The 25823-nt window shown below is 41.5% G+C and overlaps 1 protein-coding gene across 1 annotated transcript; it reads left to right on the plus strand.

Moving 5' to 3' along the window:
• The first annotated feature begins 16741 nt into the window (after positions 1–16741).
• On the plus strand, positions 16742–18385 carry LOC148026386 (uncharacterized). The gene has a single exon (XM_087690825.1). The coding sequence runs from the start codon at positions 16857–16859 to the stop codon at positions 18219–18221; it is 1365 nt and encodes a 454-aa protein (XP_087546951.1). The 5' UTR covers positions 16742–16856; the 3' UTR covers positions 18222–18385.
• The last annotated feature ends 7438 nt before the right edge of the window (positions 18386–25823 follow it).

The raw sequence follows: 25823 nt of genomic DNA on the forward strand, positions 1-25823 counted from the left end.
AAAAGAAAAGCGCATAAGGCATTTAGCTAGTAATTTTCTACTTGTGGATTCGTATGAGATAATCGTTGTTGTCCATTGGATGTTGTCCAAGTAGTTGCATTGCATGGAAATGAAACCATGAACTTGCATGTTGCATGCGAAGATGCTTACATTTTAAGATAGATTAAGTGCCGTAGAATGGATTAAGTCAGTATTAATCTTATGACATTCATCATACATGAACTTCATTTATCAAAGTTGTATCTAGAAAAGGTTGCATGTCATATTAAAGCCTGAAATTCAATTGCATTAAATAAAAGGTTTGTAGGCAAAGCTCTTGATGTAAATCTATGTAGGTTTTATGCAAGTTATCCCCCAAATTATCTATCATCATGATTTTAGCAAGGAAAATAAATGGTCATTGCAAACCTTATAGTTGCATAGAAGTAAAAGTCTATGATTCGCATACTTGCATGGAATGTTGCATCTTGAATTTATTTATTTGCATCTCTTAGGAAAAGTATTTGCATCTCTTCTAAGCAAAGATCACTCTTGTTGCAAGACAACTAGATTGTTTTAGGTAGATCACTTGTAATGGTATAACCCTCAAGGGATTCGTAGAAGCATAACTAGTTGGTACGACAAACACTTCAAAGTGCTAGGTAGGGTTTAGTACGCTAAAAATTCTGCCTAGTATCGTACTTGGGATGCCAAGTCAAGACTTTTGATCCCAAAGGTCCTACCCACATTCATGGAATGTTAGGGTTAGCTAAAATGCAAGAATGATCTAGGGTTTTTCCCTAAGGATCATTTGGTCAAATACTAGACTCCGTTGAGTTTAGAAACCCTAGGGCCAAATGTTATTGGCCTAGTAAGGTTAGGGTTGGGTTGGGTTGGGTCAAGAGGACTCCCAAACCCTACATCTTGACCAAACATATTTCTTGACCAAGAAACGCCGTTTGATGGGAGAAATGATCCCACAAGTTAAGTGCGGCACTTGTGCACAAGTTGCAACGTCGCACGGCTTTGTGTTTAAATCACAAGATATATTTGCCATTCCTTGGAACAAGGTTGGCAGGTTCTAGTGCAAGTCTAACTTTCAAGAGGATGAGTAGTCATCGTACTACTTCACCCTTCCTTGAGACTGATTTGCCAAGTTAAGGGAAGTTGTGTATCATCTAGCAAGAAATCGACCAATCAAGTTGGGGTCGACGAGGTTGCGAGGATTTACTATCTTAATTTAAGGAACCTAAGGTGTTTGTTAATTGGGTTAACAAGGTATAAACCCTAACCCAATGATAAAAGGATAAACAAATAAACCCTTGGGGATCTTGCCAAGTCGCAATTGATCCCGGATCGAATGCTGGATGCATTCGGAGAGAAGGATTCACACCTTAGTAGTTGGCCAAACAAATGACCACTGGATTGATTGTGTTTGTATAAGTTAGGAGCACTGTTTGTACTTCTTTGCTCAAAGGAACTAAAAATGAAAAGATAATTAATGCTTCAGGTTGAAGGCCTAGAGGGAGAGGCAGCATCAGTTACCCCCAACTGACTGCCTGACCCTAACCAAGCGGGTTGTTAGCCGCACTGGGAAGGTGGACCGAATCCTCCGCAGGGTCTCTCCATGAGTGCTACTTGGAGTAGGAGGACGCTTGGGTGCCAAGGGGGGCTCTGGCCGTAAATCCCTTGCCTCCGGGTCCTACACAAGAGGCCGACGTGACTCAAGATTGGATCTCGAGGCCCGCATACTAGTCTACAGGTGAAAACTTGGAATAGTAATCCATGTGGATTGATGGATTGCCTTCGGGCGGATTATGGATTGCCTTCGGGCGGATTATGGAATAGCCTTTGGGTTGGATTATTATGATGTATTCCAAAGACTGATTAATAAGATAAATTGTTGAAAATGAACTTGCTTGACATTATTTTTCTATGTCAGTGATAAGACTACATGAAGGAACCGGTGATTAACTGGCTAATTAAGGAAGGTGTTTTTGTGTGTCAAACTAAATGTGGTACTTAATTAGATAACTAAAGCAACCCTGAGGAAAGTGCGGTGGATGTGGCCATGGGTCCATCCTACAAATGGGTGGTCCCGATTAGCCGGGAACTTTTCTTGAAGGAAATTGAGAGCAAGGAACGTTGACCTAGAATCTAGGATACTAGAGTCCCGATTTATGATGTTTTAGGGGAATGGAATGTGACTATGCCTTATGGGTAGAGAGATCGAGCTTTGCATCCCTCTCGTTTCTCATTCTCATTGAACCAAGTGCAGTATGAATCTGCTATATCCCTTACATTAAAGGATTTTGTATAGCTATGAAATATATGCTTGTTAGAAATTTAAGGTGTCTTATGTAGTTACCTTTGTGTTTCTAAACACCACCAATATCAATGAGAGAGTCTACTTGATGTTTTTTATTCTTTCAATAACATTAGTTAATTGTGTTGAAATTTCTTATAAAGTGGTTTAAATCCTATTTTGTACTTTATAACCATCTACTATATAAACATACTCAACAAATGCCTCACATTGTCTATCACTTACATTGAACAACTCACAATTATCCATGTTGAAGCACTTCTTTAGTCTCTACTTTGAAAGATATGGAAGCAATGCAACTTGCGTGAGTTAGGATATCACAAACATTTCATAAATTGTAGTGCAGCTATCTACAAAAGTTGTATTTTTCCAATATACATGATGTAACAAGACAGTGACTCTATATGGACTAATTTTGACTTCCATAGTAAATATATCCCTTACATTAAGGGCTTTTGCATGGCTATGAAATATATGCTTGTTAAAAATTTAAAGTGTTTTATGTAGTTGCCTTGGTGTTTTTAAATGCCACCAATATCAATGAGAGAATCTGCTTAATGTTTTTTATTCTTTCAATAACATTAGTTAATTGTGTTGAAATTTCTTATAAAGTGGTTTAAGTCCAATTTTTTAATTTATCTCTTAGCTAACAAATAAGTATTAATTGATAATAAAATTATATCTATTTCTTTGGAAACACAAATCATTGGTCAAATGTTAAATCTTTAGTCTTAGAAAAATCATAAACTTCTAGCTGGGTATATAAATCTTCATTTTATGATATGAAAGTTCATTTAGCTAGTCAAAGTATGAAGCTAGTTGATTTTGGCTAAAGCCAATATCCATCTTGTCCATATATTGTCAAGATAGATAGAAATTTTGAATAAAAGATATTTATATATCATGCATATACATACAAAAAATATAAATGGGGTGAGCAATTATTTGACATACTTGTGTCTATTGGTTTACATAAAAAAAGAACCATCACATCATAGGTTATCCAAACTTATTACTATATGGTATTAGATCAAGTTATTAAACCACACCTAGTTAGTGGTGACTCTTTTAAGGTCCTAGTTCATGAAACTTATACATGTCACTTTAAATGATGCTATATCTAAAAGAAAAAACTCGTATTATAATATCTTCAAATCCATAACATTATTAATTTTGGCCAAGATAACATATTTTTATACAATGTTTAAGGCTCTTGTATTATAAATTCTCTCTCCACTCCATCAAACCTTTGTATTCTTACATTAAACTTGGAAATTTTCTAGGTATGTACTAGTTAAGCCTCCTTGATGTTTCCACCACCATACAACATCATATTTTGTTAGTATGCTAGAAAAGATAGAGGTGAAATCCAAATCTCGTAATAGCCATATAGCTTACATTCATCATTTAAGCTCTCAAGATGTGTGATCTCATATTTGTAACATACAAAGTGCCCTTTAAAGATAAACATAAACATAGTGCTCTCTTTCATTCACAAAAGTAAGACATTCATTCAAAGTGGGACTTGAAAAATTTCCAAAAACTATTTTAGACACTGATTATTTGGCCACTAGAACTGGCAGTAGATATTCTAGATATTTGGTGAAATTTAAAAATCATCCTGTTGAAGAGGCCCAATGGATGCACGCTCATGACCTAAGTGCTTACCCCTAACTGCTTGCTCCACATTGAGCTAATAGCAATTGAGCACAATTGCTATCCCACCTTGGGGGTATGATGCCGGGAGGCATATTCCATGGTGGATTCCATGACGGGACTCATATACAAGGTGGATTCCTTGTCCGAAAAGTTGATGAGGACGCCTGTCCTTTTCGAGCGTCACATTAGTTTAATGTGCAAGTGGGTGATTCCATAGTGGGTGATTTTGCAAAATACATATTTAAATTAATAGACGTTTATGAGTTTAGAGTGTGCGCTCGTATTAAATTAAGGTTAGGATAGAGTTCCAACCTATTTATTTATTTTTTAGCTGAAGACTGCTAGGTATTCACTTTTGTCAGTTTAATTTTATTATTTTCTAACAATTGTAAATGCTCCAGTTGATATGTAGAGCAAGCGATGGTGGCACTAGGAAGCACTGGGCAATAGTGTGTATTCAAGTTATTTAGAAGAAATTATCATTTTTTATGGGCGCGCATCTTAACCGTGGCGCCAATATTTATTTTGACGTGCTTATTTATTGAAGCGCTTGATATATATTTATTATTTTTTATGCGCATGGATGTACGATTTAAATATTCATTATTGGACATTGTATTTGGGCACTATCTGACTCTTGGACGCCCAACCGCTTTATTCTTTATTTGGAAAAAAGCAAACACAAAAGCTAAAGCATACTAATTGTAAATTTGGGCTATTTTTTAGCTGAGAGATAAATAAAATATTAAATACATGCTTTGTGAAGCGCTCACACAAGGCATGGGGGGAGATTGTACCCAATTGGTCTCTTTTCTTCATGTCGTCCAAATCCTCTCTCTTTCTTTTTGAACTAAAGTAGACTTCTTTTGTTCTTGGGGACCTTCCAGCGCTCGCTACGTACACATATGGCATCTAGTTTGCGCACCATATAGCTCATCCCATTACTCATGTTGGAAATGTTCCTTTGAGAATGCAGAATGGTAAAAATAAGTAGTTGGCTAATGTGTTGTAGGTACCAAATATTAGAAAAAACTTAGTTTCTATTGGTCAGATGATAGAACTGGGATTTTAGGTTTGGTTCACATTTGATGGTTGTTATGTAGAAGATCTAAAAAATGATTACAAGTTGATTGCAAAAGAAAAACATGCTGGTAGATTATTTTGATTCAAGTCTACCTGAAATGGAATTGCCATGTTTGCACAAGGTTCAAGTCTTGTGGCTGATATTGAAATTTGGCATAAAAGAATCATTCTTGTGAATGTGCATCGACTGAAAGACACACAATCAAAACATGTTGTGGATGGTTTTCCCAAGTTAAAAATTCATGGGATGCATGAGGTATGTGAAAGATATCAAATTGGAAAACAAGCAAGGCATGTGTTTCCACATGAAAAGTATGTATGCAAGAAGCCACTTGAATTGATATATTATGATATGTGGGATCCTACAAAGACTGCAACTTCGAGTGGTTGCAAGTATTATGTTTCCTTCATTGATGATCATACCAGTAAAGTATGGGTTTAGTTTATGTGTGAGATGTTAGGGGTAAAGGCACATGTGCCTAACTATCCGTGTATTCATTACACTGATAGTACCCGTACACTTGTATACTACAATTGGTGAATGCCCATCTCTATCACTTCATTCCTTATTCTTTCAGTGACATTTGAACAAGGGAAGGTGGTCACACATTGTGACTATTGGAGCTCCCACATCTTATGTCTCTTGCTCTTGCTCTCTCCCTTCTTCCACCATAGCTCTTGGTTTTGCTCCTGAGCTTTCACTGAGGGCTTCATCGCTTCAATTGGTATTAAAGCATTGGTTTAGGGAGCTTCTTTTTCAGTTTTTCTTTGGCCCATGAATACCTACAGTAGTTCATTTCATGGTAGCCATGGCTCCTTCACCTTGAGGTATGCATTGAGCTCTATCTACTTCTCAGCTTGTTTTGCCCCCTAAGGCCTTCTCCAAGGTTGCATTGGGCCTTATTCCTTAGTGTTTTTAAGCCTCCACAATGGTCAAAGCAATAAGCAATAGGGCCAACATAGCTAGCATGATTTGCACCTATTGTACTACCCATCTTCTCTAGCTGGTTGAGCTTCTTCTCCAACTCTTGTGTGGCATTTAGAGCTCTTGGACACTTGGGGCAATCTCTAGCACACTTCCCAGCATTGGCTACTTAAGTTTTGGAGCTTCCAAACTCCATTACTTGATATAATATACAATAGACATATTGTAATACAAGTCTGAAAAGGGTTTATGGAGTTCACTTCTATCTCTATTGATGTCCATATGCATATGCATTGATGTTGGGATGTTTGGGTGCTTCATATCAATGTATTGATAATTCACATTGGTTTACACACTTGAATATGCTATGAGATGATCTTGAGCCTCAATTTTGAGCTTGGTGACATTTATCTTAGTTGTGGATACATGCCTTAGTTATTTCAATGGAATACATAGTTATGAGCTTGAAGAATCTATTCGGCTTTATGCTCTTGGCTTATGCTTCATGTATCTTGGATGCTTAGATGTCATGTACTTGATGTTTTAAGCTTGCATTGCTCATTTGGCATTTTATTTTTGTTCGAGTGGGATTTCCTTGTGCTACTTGGATACTTTGCATTTGAGTGGAGCTTTGGGTTTATGCATATGAGCTTACTTCAGTGAGACCATGGGACTCGGTTAAGTTATGTTCAATCTCTCTAAATGCTATTTGGATGTAGTTGTTGCCTAGTGGGCTGATTTGATTCATACTTTGAGCTAGCACCTATCTTTGTCAAGTTGTTGTCAGTTATGTATTCATCCCGCTTGACCATGTATTGAGCTTCTCTACACTTGCTCAGTTAGCTGGGTATCTGGCAATTCTCTTCCCCTATCTCTAAGAACTCCTATATACATGATAGTTATACCTATTGGATGTACCTCTTTGTCACACATTGAGTTTGACAATTCTCAGTATCGGTTGCATACTTAGCTGATTGCTACTGGTTTGTACATATCCCACTTCTTGCATGATACACCTAATAGTTGTAGATTGGATTTTATCGGTTGATTGCTCACACCTGGCTTTGGTTTTTATTGCTATTATTATTTTTAGCTTGCTGTAATTGCATATTTATACATCCTTTATAAGGGCAAATGCCTTGATTTGACCATCATCTATTGGCAGCTAGTGGATAGCCCTACTCTTTGTTGTTTCTCCTCTGTTTGTATTGGCTTTGATTTTGGCTTGTTTTACTTTTATTTAAGTAGCTTGTTTGTCTTATACTATGCTTTCATTTCTTGCATTATGGCTAGTGGGTCGAATGGCAGTGCTATCTTCAATATTGAGAAGCTGAATGGCACCAACTACAACTATTAGAAGGCACAAATTTGGTAGGTTCAAGTGCATAAATTATAGATTAAGCCATTCATACATGAGGATGTAAAGCCCAAACACTTTGATGCTAAGGATTGGGATGAACCGGATGAGTCATGTAAATCTACAATTATTTTGTCACTCTCTAAGCAGGTCTACAATAATGTTGTCTCTAATGTTGAGATATCGAGCTCCACTCGTGATATGCCAGGGTGACCGTTGTGCATTTATATCACCGACTTGTCAGTTGTTGCAGATGCGGTTGGTACACCGCCCATGAATAATAGCTAGATGACAGCTATCCTTATCTACTCTAGTTCGTGGCTCAATTAGTATGCCACCTTAGTTAGTTGAGTTTGGTTTGAGACCCATATATAGGGTTCTTCTATTTCTATGTACTAGAGTTCTTTTTGGCTTACACAACTAAGAAGAGGAAAACTGTTTTTAGCCTCCACCTTTGTGTGTATTCTCCCATTGTGCAAGCAATAAAGCTACAAGTGAGACTCCTTCCTTCTCTCCCACAACCTTGACATGGTATCAGAGCCTTGTTCATGGTAAGGAGCTCAAGAAAGCAAATCAAGTTCGCGGTGTTTTGGTAAGAGGACCAGTGTTGCTTTCATTTTTCTGTTTTTGGAGCAAGTCTCTGCAGGTAGCACAACCGGGAAGTGCAAGAGTGCATTGTCTCATATTGAGACGCCCTTCGCGGTGTAGCAAGAGGAAAATATATGATGCGGGAGAGGACTTTAGCCAATGGTTGCTCTGTTTTTTTTATTTGAGGCCATTTCGGGGCTTGTTTTGGAGGCGGAAGATTTCTGCACGCACTCAGGAAAAGGCCGTGTTTTATGCTGTGCGACCACTGTTCTACAGGTCGGTGAAAAGTTACTGTAGAAATTGCATCGTATGCCTGTGTGTAGAGACATTGGGAGTTACAGAATCATCCTTGTTGCCTGTTGATGCAAAATCGTCACTAGGAAGTGACTGTGTGGTCAAATACCACTTTCGTCAGTTTTGCAGATTTGCCCTTGTGAGGGTGAAGCTGTGTTTTTTGCAGTGACAGAATTTTTTGCAGTGTTCTGTAATGGCGTCTGATTCTCTTTCACAGATTGTCACTGAAAAGCTTGACAAGAACAACTTCCAAGCATGGAAGTTTAGAATGACAAATTTCCTTATGGGAAAAGGATATTGGAAATTCGTTGCAGGAAATGAAGAAGAACCACTTCTTCCTAATGTTCCAAATCAACAGCAAATGCAGGCATTTAAGGCATGGCATGAGAGAGCCAGAAAAGTTATGTACTGACTGTCTATCAGCATTTTAGACTCTATGATTATGCATATTCAAGATGCAAGTACGCCAAAGGAGGAGGCATGGGATACTTTGTCAAAAATTTATATCACAGATACGCAAGCCAAGAAAATGCAGCTCAAGCAAGAGTTGCACAATGTGCAAAGAGAAAGTATGAGCATCAATGACTACCACATGAAGGTGAAGAAGATTGCAGATGCACTTGCTTCCACTGGGTCGCCAGTGGAAGATGATGATTTAGTTTCTGTGACCTTGAATGGTCTAGGAAAGGATTATGCACAGTTCCGAACATCCATTTTCATCCATGAAAGATTTCCTGATTTTGAGGAGTTAATTGCTCTTCTAATTTTTGAGGAGCAGAGAAATGGCAGTGCATCTTCTTCAAGAGGAACTTCAAAAGAAGCTATCTTCTACTCAAATGCTGGAAGAGGTAGAGGCAGAGGTAGAGGAGGCCGATTTGGAGGCCGTGGTAGAAATCATAATATGCAGCAAACTCAAGAAAACCAGTCCTATGGAGGAGGACGTGGTAACTCTAGAGGCAGGGGGAGCCAAAGAGGTCGTGGTGGATGGCAAAGAGGCCAAAATGCAAATAGCAATGTTGAATGCTACTACTATGGTAAAATGGGTCATATGGTTAAAGGCTGCTATAAAAAGCAAAATGACATCATGAATGGAAAATTGCAACAAGGAAATTATGCATGTTCTAGTAGACAGGGTGATGACAGAAATGAGCATTTGTTTATGGTGCAGCACATGACCAATTCTGTGACAAGTGCAAAAGAAAGCAACGATGTGTGGTATGTTGACTTAGGTGCATCAAACCACATGACAGGTCATGCAGAATGGATGCAGGATACAAGGAAAATGGAAAAACCATGATTTGTGGAGACTGGTGATGATACTACATATCCTATTGTGCAGATTGGAAAAATTCCTTTGTCTATGCAGGATGGAAAAAATAAATACCCGTCGGATGTATTTCATGTCCCGAATATCACCAAGAACCTAGTTTCTGTTGGTCAAATGGTTGAGTAGGGCTTACAGGTCGGATTTAATTCTCATGGATGCTTTGTTGAGGATATGAAAAATAAAGGTCGCTTGATAGCAAAAGGAAAGAAGAAAGGCAGAATGTTTACGTTGGAAGTAGACATAAGTGAATTGAGTGCAGCAATGTTTGCACATGGGACCGGTGTAGTTGCAGATATTGATATCTGGCTTAAACGCATTGGTCATGTTAATGTACAGCGACTTAAATCAATGCAAGCCCAAAATATTGTTGTAGGATTGCCTAAATTCAAGGTTGCAAAAATGCATAAGATATGTGAAGCCTGTCAATTTGGAAAACAGGCAAGGAAACCATTTCCTAGACATGTCCAAGAGAGTAAGAAGCCATTGGAATTAATCCACTCTGATGTGTGGACTACTAAAGCTGCATCTCTTAAAGGTTGTCATTATTTTGTCACTTTTATTGATGACTATAGCAAAAAAGTTTGGGTGTATTTTATGAAAAAAAAAAGTGAAGTTTTTGGGCATTTCAAAACTCTTAAAGCTATGGTTGAAAAAGAAACAGGCCTGCAAATAAAATGCCTAAGGTCAGATGGAGGGGGAGAGTACCTCTCAAATGAGTTTGCAAGGTTCCTGCAGGAGCATGGCATAAAGCATCAATATTCATGCTGTCATACTCCACAACAAAATGGAATTGTAGAAAGGAAAAATAGGCATATTGGAGAGGTATCTCGTGCCATGTTCAATGAAAAAGACTTGCCAGATTTTTACTGGGCTGAAGCAGTTGCTACAGCAGTCTACATAATGAACAGGACTCCCACTGCAGCAATACATGGGATGACTCCAGAGGAGAGGTATACTAGTAGGAAACCAGATATTTCTCATTTGAAGATTTTTGGTTGCATTGCCTATGTTCATGTGCCAGATGAGTTGAGATCCAAGTTGGATCCAAAAGCTGAGAAGTGCATCTTTATTGGTTACTCTCTGCAGCAAAAAGGGTATAGATGCTATAACCCTTCTACTCATAAGTTTACAGTGAGTAGAGATGTTGTTTTTGATGATATGAGTAGCTGGTATAAACCAGTAAATGTGATTGATAATGTAGATGCACAAAATGGTAATGCTGCACAGAATTCACAGCAGGAGTCATAAGATATTAGTGGACTTAGAGTCCTCTAGCAGTGGTTCACATTCTTCGCCATGGATAGACAGATTAAGATCAGGAGAATCTTCTCAAAGCAATGCAGATAGTGGTATGCGGGTATCACGAAAAGGAAAAGAGAAGGTAGATCAGCCCATGTTTGATGTGAATGCAGGTCACTCTTATGTGGATGGTGAATCTAGTGGCTCAGAACAGAGCATTGATGATGAGTTGGGTATTCCTTCTATTATTACACCTGAAGTAAGGAAGACCAGGGATGTTTTGAGAGCACTTAGGAGTGAACCTACCTTGTGCAGGTCTACCAGAGCTAGGTAGCCTGTGGATAGGCTGAAATATGATGGATTTACAGCCATTCACTATGCCTATATGGTCAAAGTGATACAGGAACCAGAACCCACTTCTTTTGAGCAAGCCATGGGAAAAGAAAAATGGGAGAAAGCCATGGATGAAGAAATGGATGCCTTGGAAGCAAATGCTACATGGGAATTGGTACCTTTGCCTAAAGGTAAGAATGCAATTGGTTGTAAGTGGATTTATAAGGTGAAGCACAATGCAGATGGTTCTGTGAACAGATACGAGGCAAGATTAGAAGTCAAGGGGTATGCACAAACATATGGCATTGATTATGAAGAAACATTCAGTCCGGTTGCAAGGATGGAAACTGTAAGAGCAATCATTGCTATGGCTGCATCAAAGGAATGGTCTTTACATCATATGGATGTAAAGAATGCCTTCTTGCATGGTGATTTGCAAGAAGAGGTATATATGGAGTAGCCACAAAGTTATGTGCATATTCTTCATCCTGAGTTTGTTTGCAGGTTGAAGAAAGCCTTGTATGGCTTGAAGTAAGCACCTAAAGCATGGTCTGATAAGATAGGACATTATCTTGTCACTATTGGCTTTCATATTTCCAAGGTAGATTTCTCACTTTATGTGAGAAAAATAGAGAAAGGTATTATGCTACTAGTCATTTATGTTGATGATTTGATTATGACAGGTGATAGTGATGAAGATATCCTTAATGTGACAATGCTATTGAAGCAGAAGTTTGAGATAAAGGATTTGGGAGAGCTGCGTTATTTCTTGGGCATTGAGGTGATTAGATCACCAAGTGGGATACGTCTCTTGCAGAGGTAGTATGGATTGGACATGCTGTCCAAATATGGGATGACAGGCTGTAAGCCTATTTCAGTTCCTTTGGAGCAGAATGTGAAGCTGAGCGTAGATGCAGGTGAGCTTCTCAAAGACTCTACTATGTACAGACGCATAGTAGGGAGTTTGATTTATATGACTATTACCAAGCCAGATTTGAGCTATGTTGTTGGATTGGTAAGTCAGTTTATGCAGGCTCCAAGGAAACCGCATTTGGATGCGGCTAGACGCATACTCAGGTATGTGAAGTCCACATTGCAGTATGGACTACTTTATGAGAGTGGGGTTCAGATACAGTTGTATGGATACACTGATGCTGATTGGGCTGGTAGTATTTTTGATAAACGAGCTACCAGTGGATATGTGTTCTCTTTTGGGAGTGCTGTAGTCACTTGGAGCAGCAAGAAACAGCCTACAGTTGCCTTGTCGAGCATAGAGGCTGAGTGCAGGGGCGCAGCAATGGCTGCATGTGAGGTAGCTTGGTTGCATAAGCTACTTTATGATATGCATCAACCTACAGATGGGCCAGTTGTCATTTATTGTGACAACATGAGTAGTATACACTTGGCAAATAACCCAGTCTATCATGCTATAACAAAGCACATTGAGGTGCATTATCACTATGTGTGGGAGAGGGTTTTACTAGGTCTTATTGATCTAGTTTATGTCAGCACAGAGGATCAGGTAGCTGACATATTCATGAAGGCATTGGGCGTAGAGAAGCTGCGCAAGTTCAGAGACCTGCTTGGTGTGCAGGAATTGGGATTGAGCTCGAGGGGGAGTGTTGAGATATCGAGCTCCACTCGTGATATGCCAGGGTGACCGTTGTGCATTTATGTCATCGACTTGTCAGTTTTTGCAGATGCGGTTGGTACACCGCCCATGAATAATAGCTAGATGACAGCTATCCTTATCTACTCTAGTTCGTGGCTCAGTTAGTATGCCACCTTAGTTAGTTGAGTTTGGTTTGAGACCCATATATAGGGTTGTTCTATTTCTATGTACTAGAGTTCTTTTTGGCTTACACAACTAAGAAGATGAAAACTGTTTTCAGCCTCCACCTTTGTGTGTATTCCCCCATTGTGCAAGCAAGAAAGCTACTCCTTCCTTCTCTCCCACAACCTTGACATCTAATAGGCAGACCCATCAGAAGTTACGGATAAGATTCGTAATGTCTATGATAAGTAATCATTACCTCTCAAATGTATTGGCTAAAGAAACTCATGGACTTTCATATAAAGGAGGAAATTCCATGTCTATCCACTTAAATGAGATTTATTCCATTTTTAGCCACTTATCTTCGTAGGGGATTGAATTTAAGGAAAATCTTTCATCCGAGGGAGAGTGAGAGATTGGTATGTGAAGCTCTTCTCTTCTTTGTTCTTCTTCCCCTTCTTCCCAAAGTGAGCTTGGAGTGATTGAAGCTATGGAGGTGGAGTGCACTTGTAGATAAACTATAATAAAGAGGTAAATAGGTGAGGTCACTACAGTATTTTGTAGGAGTATCCAATGGTTATGTGAGAGTCAGGCATAGGTGCATCATTGGAAGTGTTTGAAACAATATAAGAGAATGAGCCTAAAGCATCCAATGGGGCATAAAGATTTGAGAACCCCACTAAGTTTCTTGCCAATTTCTTATGGACGACCTTGGAAACATTATCCTTTTTTATTGTTCATTTATCTCTCCTCTCCTTTATAATCCAATCATCATGGGCTATGTTTTCGTTGCAATGGTTGCCATCCTAGCAATCAATAGATGACCAGGATTGTTGAAAACAAACGAGAGGAGAGAAGTGAAGCACCCAAGAACACACACACACTAAAGCAATGGAGACTTGAGAATACAGAGAGATAGGGCTGAAATCTTCTTCTTCCACACAAAAGAACTAAGCCTATAACATGATAAATACTTATATGAAAGTACCACAACGTATGTACATGTGATCACTAAGTGTGAACTTGCTAGGAAAGAAGAGGTGGCATAAATAATTGTGCCATAACCAAGGATGGACTACATGGGTATAGTCCAACTATGGAATCACTTGCATATCCTCATGTGGGTCACCTAGCATACGGCCTGTGAATAATATCATGCCACATCAGGAAGGCATGTAGTGGATGTGAGCTTATGTAGAACTCAACATCTCAACAATTGTTGCTCTTAAGCTTAGCTCCTTCATCCACCTTGGGCTTCTCCTTTAGCTCTTTGACACATCTTTAGAGGTAGTATCTTGTTTGCCTTTCCCTTTCTTTGGCCATTTCTTGGCAAAGTGGCCAACCTAGTGATAGAGGTAGCATTTTTTCGGGAAGGTTGAAATCTTAACTTCACAAAGAGCTCAACTTCTCTTAGGTCTTGTAGATGTAACACTTCTAGAGGTTCCCCCTTCTTGAACCATAGTACTAAACACATAATTTTTCCCTTGGAAGGGCAACACTAGCTTTTCCAAGTTTACAAGCAATGGTAGGGTATACAAAACCTTACCAAGGGAGCGTGCAATCTCTCTAATATGGGTGTTGAAGATCTAATGAAGACCTTGAAAGAAAACCCATACTAAGCACTGAAAGAGCAACACTTTTGAGGGTAAAGAGCCAACTAACTGTATGTATTATATTCCCTTTGTATTCAACTGAACAAGAGAGAACCATGTCCCCCTTAGCCTTTGAGCCAACAATGGCATGGGAGAAACCTCTTCCAATAAACTTAAAGTGGATCAATGAGCAATGTGGCTAGTAGGATGAAGTGAACCACCTAGGGAATCGCTCCTCAAAGGGAAGCCTTCCCATGAAGTACATACACAAACCGACAATACCCAAATCATAGTATTGAGCATTGTACAATGCTTCCATTGGGGAAGGGCAACACTAGCTTGGTGGAACTACTATGTGTGGCTAGTAGAGCGCTCTTCTTAGCCTTGTTAAGCTGATGCATATCAATGAAAAAGCTTTGAAAACTATTTCAAAATCCACTTGAACATTGTTTACCTGATGTGTATAAGATTCCACTTCCATGCCAACCTTGGAGTCTTCAAAGAGCCAACATCTAGGTTGTTCTCCTATGTCACCAAATTCCCATTCAAAACCAACATACTAGATGCGTGTTTTCTCATTCAAAACTCACTCTCGCTCCTCCTCTCCTCTTTTTCATAAAGACATTCTTTTTGCATTGTCTTATTCAGGTGTTATTATTCAATTGTATCATACAATATTACAAATTTCTCAACCATGTTGTAGTTTTGGTATCACATAGTGTGTTGTCTTAAATATTAAAATCACTATCTTCTACTCATGAAGAATTTAATAGTCATAGTGTCATTAAAAAAGGCCCTCCTAGACATATTAACTAGTAACAAGGTTTTACATTTTGCAACAGCTTCTCAATCAGCCACCATTAAGCTCCCCAAAACAAGTCCATCACAAGATGAATATGATCACATTATTATATAGAAAAAAGTTCATCTAAGGAATACACATTTGGTTGTTGAATTAAAAACGTAAAAACTATGCATATCTTCTAACAACATAAACAAAATGAACGAGAAAGTAAATAATATGTTTGTTTTGTTGTTTTTCGCATTACTTATTTCTTATTACAATTATATAATATATATATTCCTAATTTAAAAAGCATAATGCATACATACACAATATTACTAAAAGTATATGTCAAATAAAAATATGTAGTTTTTACACTTAGTCTAGCCTTTTTGGAATGCATAAGGAAATTGTGATATAATGCATAGCATGTACCTAGAAATACATTCAATCAAAAAATAAAATTACAAAAGTTGATAACAAATCCATGTTTTGTGCAACTATAATTAGCATAAGTATAATATATTATCTAATAATGCATATTAATTAACATATATATTATTTATTATGATCTTATTTAAAATAATAAATATATTTAAAGAAAAATTATAAGGACTTAAAAATATGGAAAAATCATTCCTCAAATGTGTGTGTGCGCACGCACACACACACACACAGCTTCAAAGGGAGCCGTATCCATTTGAAGGAAGGGTTACAAATAAACGGCCACACAGAGCTTCAAAGGGAGCCGTATCCATTTGAAGGAAGGGTTACAAATAAACGGCCCTTCAAAATAAAGTGAACAATATTTAGAAAAAAAAGTTGTGCCCTTTAAATCCCTCTACTAAGGAAAGGGGACTATTCCTAAGGCCTTGCACATGAAAGGTCGGGAAACCCTTCAAATTAGAGGCTTGGCAATTTCGTCGTAATCTCGTCTTTCTCTTACGAAGAACATTCTATTTCTAACTTTTCTAACAATAATTTGCAACATAAATGTCATATTGACCTTCTAGTTTCATGGATGAGCCATCGAAAGAGCAATACCGGAGGAAAAGTTTCACTAGAGGAAATGTCTAAGAGTGCTGACTAGCACTCGGACCCTTATCATCTGGAAACAGCACTCGTGCCATGTCGAAAGGCTTATCTTCGATGTGACGATCAACAAGCTCAAGGCATGCATCAACCAGAGAGGGGGGGGGGGGGGTTGGACGCAGCGGTCGTCCGCCGCCGACGTAGTACTTATCCGATTGCATTGTATGTCGTTGTGAAATCGCGACTTGTTGCCAAATGCCAATCGCTCCACGAGGCTTGCTTCCGTGCGGTAATCGAAGACTAGGGCAAGAAGGCGGCATCCCACCACTACTAAGTAGGCTTTATGCAAGTGAGGTAGGCACCGAGCAAGTCAGCATTTTGGTGTTGACCGGTACTTTGTCAAAAACGGAAAGCTCCGCCCAGGACTCTGCTATAAATTCGAGGGGGTGCGTTCATCCTTGCAAGTTGCCACCTCCATCTCTAACTACTCGCTTTTGTCGTCTGGTATATATCTATCCAAATCACCTCGCAAAAATCTTATTAGCTGCTGCATCCACACCGACGATGGCTTCCCTAATTCTCCGCAAGGGCAGTCTAAGCCCTGCAGCTGCCATCTCCAGCTCTGCTACAGTTTTCCTAGTGCTCGCCATGGCCCTCACCATTAGCATGGGCAGCTATGCTGTGACGTCGGCCGCAGCTGCGTGCGTGGCGCAGGACCGGGCGGCGCTGCTGGCCTTCAAGTCCGCGGTCACCAAGGACCCCTCCCAGAAGCTCGCCACGTGGAAGTCCTCCACGCCGGACTGCTGCTCCTGGGAGGGCGTCACCTGCGACGCCAGCAGCGGCCGCGTGGTCCAGCTGGACGTCTCGCAGGCCAGGATGCAGGGCACCCTGTCACCCGCCCTGGGGTCACTGTCCGAGCTGCAGGTGCTGAGCCTGCTGGAGAACAGCTTCCACGGCAGCATCCCGCCGTCCCTGGGCCAGCTCAGCAAGCTCCAGCAGCTGTCGCTCGCCAACATGATCATCGAGAGCAGCAGCGGCAGCGGAGGCGGCCTCACGGGCTCCATCCCGGCGTCCTTCGGGCAGCTGCGCAGCCTGCAGGAGCTGGACCTGTCCTACAACAGGCTCTCGGGCCCGCTGCCCACCTCCATCGGGGGCATGGCCAGCCTGCAGCACATCCGCATCTACAACAACCAAATCAGCGGGCCCATCCCGGCCTCCTTCGGCCTCCTCTCCAACCTCTTCAACGCCGACCTTGCCCTAAACCGCCTCTCGGGCGTTGTCCCCGACGCCTTCACGGCCAAGCTCACCAACCTCTTCTTCCTGTACCTGGACCAGAACCGCATCACGGGCCTGCCCAAGGACATGAGCAACCTTAAGAGCCTGCAGATCGTGCATCTGGACGGCAACCCGCTGGGCAGCAGCGGCCCGTCCGCGATCGCCGGGCTGTCTACCCTGCCCAATCTCGGGGAGCTCCATCTCAGCTCCTGCGGCCTGTCGGGTCCCTTCCCGCAGTGGGTGGCCAACCTCAAGCAGCTCCAGGACAACTCCGACGAGGTCACCCCTGTCATCGACCTCTCCCACAACGCCCTAACCGGCCCCATCCCATCCAAGCTCGGCTACGTCGCCAACCTGCAGAGCCTGGCCCTCTCCAATAACCGCTTGTCCGGTGCCATCCCGCCCTCCCTCGCCAACCTCGACTCCCTCCGCTTCCTGCAGCTGCAGCAGAACCAGCTGACCGGCAGCATCCCTGCCTCCTTCGGCACCAAGCTCCAAGGCCTCACCTTGTTCAACGTCTCCTACAATCAGCTCTCGGGCCGCATCCCGCAGCAGCAGCCCTTCACGACCTTCCCTGTCTCCTCTTACCGCCCTGGCAATGCGGCCCTCTGCGGGACTCCCCTTCCGGCATGCAAGGCCAGGAGGCTCAGTTAGTTTCTTAGAGAACCCTGAGAACCCAATGAATAAATTCTGCAAATTAATTGGTGCGTCTCTTATAAAGTATTCGCATAACAATATATTGTAGAATAGGAAAGGAGGGAGTGATTTGTGAACCCGATTTTGATCAATAGACTCACTCACTCTCTCTCTTTCTCTCTCTCAATTTTACCGATAGAAATATTAATAAAGGGCATTTTGGGCAATCGAGCGGACTCAAAGACAGACAGAAAACAACAGCCAAAGCGTTGCAAAAACATAAGCTACAATGACAATAAAAGGGAGTCATGAAGCAAGCATGACCATGGTGGTTCATATGATATGGATTCACGCGCTAATCACCTTTCTAAGGACCACACAAATAGAAACCAAAACGTTGCAAAAGCATAGGCTACAATGACAAGACATCATGAAGCAAGTGGGATGAATACGGTGCATATGATATGGATTCACACACTAGTCACCTTCCCAAGCATCACATGAACAGAAACCGTGGAACTAACTTGCCACAGTAACAATCTTCCATCATGGTCCACATGACCAAAGATTCCTAAGACCAAATAAAACACCAATGAATTGTGTGTCCACCAAATGTGCCAAAGACGAGCCCAGTATAAAGTGGTTGTGAATAGTATCTAGCCCAAAAGTTGAGAATGGATGATTATGTGTTGATGTGTAATTGATATCTATACTTCAGAAATGGAACTCCATGCCTATATAATGCCTATATAATTACTAGGCAGACAACAAAAAGATGTGAAGGAGTCAAATTAAATTAGGTATAGAAGACATATCTACCATTGGAGATATTTTGACATCGTAGTATATCCCTTGCTAGGAGACCCCCGATATAAAGCCTCCATGTAAGAACTTTCCCCTAGTACGAAAGTTTAGATCTCCGCAACTCAAAATTCAATTGCACCACTTAGCTTTACTATCCCAACAAGACCAAATTTTATTTGCTTTCTCTTTCACCCATCTCTTATCCTCAACTGTCTTACGATAAAGCTAATTGGTTTATCATTTTAGGAAATCATGATACCAGCACACAAAAATCCCAATAGGCAAAAGGGAATGTTACCAAAGTTGTTCCTCGAAGCCTATCCAAGTTAGCCTATAACCCCACAAGGAACTTGAATGTTACAACAAAAGGGATAAACCTCAAATTGATCAGGAATGACATCATCTCATACAATCCTCAAACCAAGTCATGCCATCCTATTAGACATGTCACATTCCAAGTCCTTATTAGGCTACTCAAGCAGCTTGGATGTGACTGGGACCCTAGCTTGCAATGAGTTAGTCTCCTTGTTAGAGTTAGGGAGACACCATGTAAAGTGAAGGATCTCCTTCTAGAAGGCAATGAAGTGTGAAAGGAAAAAAAACTACAATAGTTAGATTTCTTAAGTTGAATTCAAAACACGCCACCAAGAGGCCTAGATTCTAGTGCAACCATATGAGATGCCAACTTCCCCAATAAAAGTTGTGGCAATGTCTCCCCAAGGATGTTGTTACTCATGCGAGGACTATAACATTGACATTTGCAAGATTATCGATCTGTGAATTTTTTCTCAATAAAACATAACCCTTTTCTATTCAATCTGTAAATAACCCCTTTATATTACACCCTTCTATATGTAAAAAATGTATAAAAATGGTATTTTAAAATTACCTTATTTTGAACCCACCTCATGCACACATATATTCATGAGTAACTTACCCGAGACCTAGGCATCCAACAAGGCAACAACACCCAAATGTTTTAGCATGGTAACATGTTTCCAAGAGGCTCATACTCAGTCGAAATGATTTTTCACTTTCTTCATAGCATAAAACAAACAGTTTGCAACACTTCATGCAATGAATTGTGTTCAAGGAAGCAAAGGTGAGAAGTAGGGGATTACACTTATCATCACCATCTATTCAACTTTGAGGCACAGATGTAGAGGTCATCCTTGATATTTTTAATCATAAACTTCTTGTGAATCTGTGATATCCAATCAAGGAATGCCCAACAAGCCACATCTATCCTGATAGGATATCCCAAGTGTCTAGTAATCTCTCCCCAAGAAAGAATTCAACAATGCCCAACCCAAAGCATGCATGTCCCTCTTTATACAATTTATGAAAGGAGAATTCTATGCTTTGATGTTGGGGACCAAGGAGAGGAAGGAACTTTTGGTAGCAATCAAAGCACTACAATCATCCAGTTAGATGGTATCTAGACCATTCTCCAAACTTGTTAACAAAAACAAGTGAGTGGATCTTTGAGCTTATCAACATAAGCTGAGAATATCTCATTTGTGGTGCTTCATTACAAACACCCAAGGAGATTTTTTCTCGCTCTTCTTCCTAAGAGGTAAGACTTGGCTCACTCTTAAGACTAGGGTAATGACAATCCATTTGCCCATTTTTCCAAAGAGGAGACATATAGTAATACCAAGACAAACCCCAATGCCCATGCACTTGCGTAGGCACACCTATCTCAATATCCACTAGATACTATAGTGTCTCAAGATCGTGGTTGCATTCTAAGATGAATTGATCCACCAACTGGCCACACCTAAAACAATACCCAAAAAAATTTCCCCACTTCAATTGTTTTTAAAAACACAATAAGTGCCTTAGAAATTACTTTGGTGGGAGCTACCGGTGTGCACGGGAGAGGAGGGTACTCGATTGGTCAAGGTAAGCTCACTACACCCCATAGGTAGGGAGGGCGCATTGGCTATGTGAGAGGTAGCCATGGCTACTAGGCTTGAAACGCTTGACCAATAAGCGGTCCGTAGGTCTCAAGGGTTGAGCTTGAAGCTCCCTTCATTTTGGTTTCGTTGCTGGGACCAACGGAATCAAGCCTTGAGCACTGCGCGCTTCGAATCATGCATAGAGGTAGGGTTTTCAGCCCAAACTGGTGCTTGAGATAGATAGGAGATTTAGGTGGTTTGATCTTCGGAACAAGTAAGTAGTTTGGTTTGTTGTTGAGTACGCAAGTAGGTAAATCAACCTTAGTCACTATTTTTTATTTTTATTGGGCTTAAATAGGATTAGGACCAAGGAAATAGGAAAAACAGTAGGGTTTTTTGCTGTTGAAAACTGGTTGAAAACTGGGAGAAAGGGGCATAAAATCTAAATCTTGAGTAGATAGGTTCAAGAGGGGCAACCATAAGGTTGAAGGAGACTTGAGCAGGGTAATAAGAGGCTCAAAAGGTCAAGGGAGTCCTCATTTTGCAGTCATACATTGAGAGAGACAGAGACAGAGACAGAGAGAGAGAGAGAGAACTTGAGAGAGTGTGTGTGAGTGCAGGTACAAAAGGGGTTCGATCCGGTCATTTTGATGTCACTCAGCCATTCCAGGTATTCCTTGACCTTCTCTGAGTTATGCTTGTTTGATCTGGAAAGTTGGAGCTTGTACCAAGATCCCCACACGTAGTATTTGTCACATGCGCCCTCGCAACTGCACCGCGGCAAACGCAGTCAGACTAGGCTGCAGGTGTCCGAGTCCCAGAATCGGACACTTGGACTGTCCGAATCTACCAATCGGACCATCCGACTCGGACCACCCGGTCCAATCAGACCAACTACGCGATTGGACCGTCAGACTCTACCAGTCGGACCCTACCACATGGCAATAGGACCCATTTTGAGACTCGAACCACTCGGTCCGATCGGACAATTCGACTCTACCAGTTAGACCACCCAGAATCGGACGGTTTGATTCTGGGAATCGGACCACCAGGGCAGAACATTTTAAACTGGTAAGTGAGCCACCTCCTCAGGCCAAGGCCACTCTGAACACATCCCCAAACATCCCTAAGTACATGACTCAGCTCTCAGAAGCCAAAAATTGGAGAAACCACACCTGGGCAGCCTAGAGTCAATCTCTAGTAGCAGGCCATAGAACAGGTAAGACTTAGAGCTAAAACTGACTCTCATATTCCAATCCGGCCTTGACGAGGTGTAGAGTGTGCAACATAGACCCTACACAATATGAGAGGACAACGAGGAAATGCGCTAAACCATATTAGGCTACGAACAAAAGGGAAAAAAGTGGGAACTGCATTGTTCATTTTGCATTCACACCCCATGCTGATTTCATCATTTAAAGTGCACTAAAAGGGAGAAATCCTGATTTGGCACTGTGCACTGGGAAGCACTAAGCATAAGTGTGAGTAAAACTGACAATTGCTTTCAATAACAAGGAACTCACATAGAATCATAATAATTCAAAGAACCCACCAATAGGAGCTATTGGGGGTAAAGGTGCCTCCGCCGTACCGCTCCGTGTATTACTACACTGACAGTACCCGCCACTGCACACTGCAGGTGGCGGGCGCCCGTCACGTCACTTTATTCTTTATTCTTTTAGTGACAGTTTGAATAAAGGAAGGCCCGGTCACACATTGTGATTGTTGGAGTTCCCATTTCTTGTCTCTCTCTTTCTTGCTCTTGCTCTCCCACCATAGCTCGCGTGCAAGCTTCGATCCTTCTCACCTTTCAACTGGTATCAGAGCTTGGCATTCTCTTGCTCGAGCTCGACTCGGTGCTTCCTGACCTTTGCATCGACTCGCTTCACGCATTGGGTCTCCATCCCGGCAGCCATAGCCGACCTCTCGAGCTCCCGACTCTCCCCGGCTTCCCGAGCTCCATCCCGGCCTTCTTGAGCTTCATCAGGGCCTTGCCCTTAAGGTATTGCTTTAGCATTTGCAGGCATTTGAGTGTATTCTCAGTTTGAAACAGGGCAGGAACAAAGGGCAGCCACTCTTCTTGAGCTCCATAGCTCATATCTTCCCTCCCCTTTGCATTGGGCCTCCATGGCTTGGTATGTGCCTACCTTGGGCCATCATTGAGCCCCCCCCAACCATCCTAACTCCACGTGATTGGCAGCAGAACTCCAGGCCTCAACACGCTGAATATGGCACCCATTTTCAGACTTTGACCTCCACGTCTTACAGCTGAATGCTTTGGTGCTCATGGAGCACTCATCATTGGCCTATTTGGAGGGCATTTGAGCCTTTTTTTGGATGTCATTTTGATTCTTTGGCTTGACATTGAGGTTGGGAGCATTCTCAGTTTTGAAACTGTCATTCACTGCATAACAGTGCTGGAAACAGGGCAGCACCCCTGACACTGACATTTATTGCTTATGCCTCATTCCATTGGAGCTATTTGATGCCCGTATGCGGTCTACTTTCTACCCGAATGTATTGGGGATGTATGCATTTGGTTTGACCATGATTTTGGCTTGAATTCGGGGTTGAAATCTACTGTTTCGAATAGTAAATACATGCTGGAATAACAATGGGCTGAAGGTACTTTACATGCTTTGGCACTTACCTACCGATACCATATGTATGCTTTGAGCTTTGGCATGATGTCTCTGACATTTAGGGACGACTTGGAGCATATGTATGAGATTATGGGATGCTTTTGAGCTTCGTATTAGCTCCGTCTTCACTGGCATTTGGATTGACTTGGCATGCTCGTGGACCGCCTATGCCTCATGTCTCTGCCTGACAGTTAGGCTTTTTCATTACATGCTTTGGTTCGTGACATATGCTATTTGGTTCGTGTATGCCATACCGACATTTGGAGCTTGGATTTGGATGTATTTGAGCATTCCCGGCTTACTTGATTACTGATCTTGGTTGCTATTTGGATGTCATTGAGTTGACCGAGAGCTTATTTGGGCTTATGTATTGCTTCATGGTTAATACGACCGGTGCTTCATGTATGTCATGCTCTCTTGGATGCGCTTGATGCATTGACAGGGTCACTTATCACTGGTGCTTTCTCTTGGGTTGTTTGAGCTTCTGAGCTTGCTTTGTATGCCTTTTGTGCCAGTGGGAGCATTTTACATGCTTGCTTGACCTTTGACAGTTGCATGCTATTGGAGCACTTACATGTATTTGGAGCAGTTTATGTCTTGAGCAGCTACATATGCATTGAGACTTTGGGATCATACTCCGATCTTTATGGATATGCATTGATGTACTCTTGGTTCACAGGATGCTTATGAGCTGAGTCTCATATTTGGATCTTTCTCTTTGAGCAGACACCTATTTGTGTTAGGTTTTGGCAGTTACAGGAACACTTTGCCTAGAGTGTCTGGGGGTGTGCCTTTCACTGGCAGATGTTATTTTGACATGCTTTGGTGTTGAGCTCATGTTCTTTTCACTGTCATTGGCCTTGCTTATGTCCGTTTCATGCTGGCTTTGGACCTAGCATTGTTTGCTTGACATTGGATCCTATTTTGGGACAGTTTGCTCTCTAGACTGCATACCTGCAATTTATTACAGCAAGCAGTTATTGGTGGACTGAGGTGTACTTTTCATGCTGAAATATCCTGATTTGGTGTATCGCACCTAGTACTAAGTGGGCAGCAACTTTTGGCACACTTTGCTGCTCGCCCTTTGGACCCCGTTTTGGTCATTTTTGGGCAGTTTTTGCAGTAAAACAACAAGTAGTTTTGGACTGTTTGGGCATTTCCAGCCTGCATAATGGCGTCATCTTCGCATGATAGTGCCATCTTTAACATTACAAAGTTGGATGGTACCAACTACTCTTATTGGAAGAGTCAAATTTGGCAGGTCTTGGTGCAGAAATCTCAGATTAAGCCACTTCGGTTGAGTGGGGAGCAGCCTGAAACTATAGATAATGACGACTGGCTTGAACTTGATGAGCTATGCAAGTCCACAATTGTATTGTCTCTCACTGAACAGGTACATTATACTGTATTTGAGGAAGCACAGAGTGCATGGGATCTATGGAATAAGATCAAGAATCTTTATGATAAGAAAAGTCCGGCGAGTCAGATGTACTGGTTGAAGCAGCTTATGGATCTGCGCATGAAGGATAATGCGACTATGTCTGCTCACTTGAGCCAGCTCCATGCTATACTGAAGAACCTGACTTCACAGGATATCACCTTTGGAGAGGAAGTAACTCCTCTTTTCTTGCTTGGGACTCTGAATGAGTCATGGGATGTATTCCGCACTGCTCTTTGTGCCTCTAGTGCTACTCTAAAATTGGCAGATGTTGAGAGTGCTCTTCTTCAGGAAGAGGTGAATTGCAAAAACTTGGATGCCTCTCGTGGTAGTCATGCTTTGACAGTTAGAGGCAGGAATGATAGGAATGATCGTGGTAATAACCGTGGCCGTGACTCGCAGAAGGGTCGGTCTAAATCTCGTGGCAAGTCGCGTAGTAAGTCGCGTGGGCGCAATGCAAATGTCACTTGTCATCATTGTGGGAAAAAGAGCCATATTAGACCACAGTGTCATGAGTTGCGCAATGAGAAGCGCAAGGATAAGGGGAAAGATAAAGTGCACGAGAAGTCCTCTGAGTAGCATAGTACTTGCGAAGTCCAGCGTCAAGATTGAGGAAATTAATGTCACGCAGACTGAGGAGTCCGATGGTGGTGATGAGTTTATACTTGCAGCTAGTTCTTCTGATGCTTCACACTTGATTGAGACATCTAGTATGTATGCAAAGTGCTAGTTATTGGATTCAGGAGCATCCTACCCTGTGACGCCTTACCGTGAGTGGTTCCACTCTTACCGCACTATATTTGGTTCAGTCAGACTTGGAGACGACAGGTCTCTT

This window comes from Lygodium microphyllum, chromosome 13 (genome assembly GCF_053477565.2).
Source record: "Lygodium microphyllum isolate KBCC chromosome 13, Lygodium_microphyllum_v1.1.10, whole genome shotgun sequence".
Classification (NCBI taxonomy): Eukaryota; Viridiplantae; Streptophyta; class Polypodiopsida; order Schizaeales; family Lygodiaceae; genus Lygodium; species Lygodium microphyllum.

Bases quoted from the DNA above. Each gene is read 5' to 3' on its own strand.
- LOC148026386 (XM_087690825.1), top strand. From the start codon at position 16,857: ATGGCTTCCCTAATTCTCCGCAAGGGCAGTCTAAGCCCTGCAGCTGCC.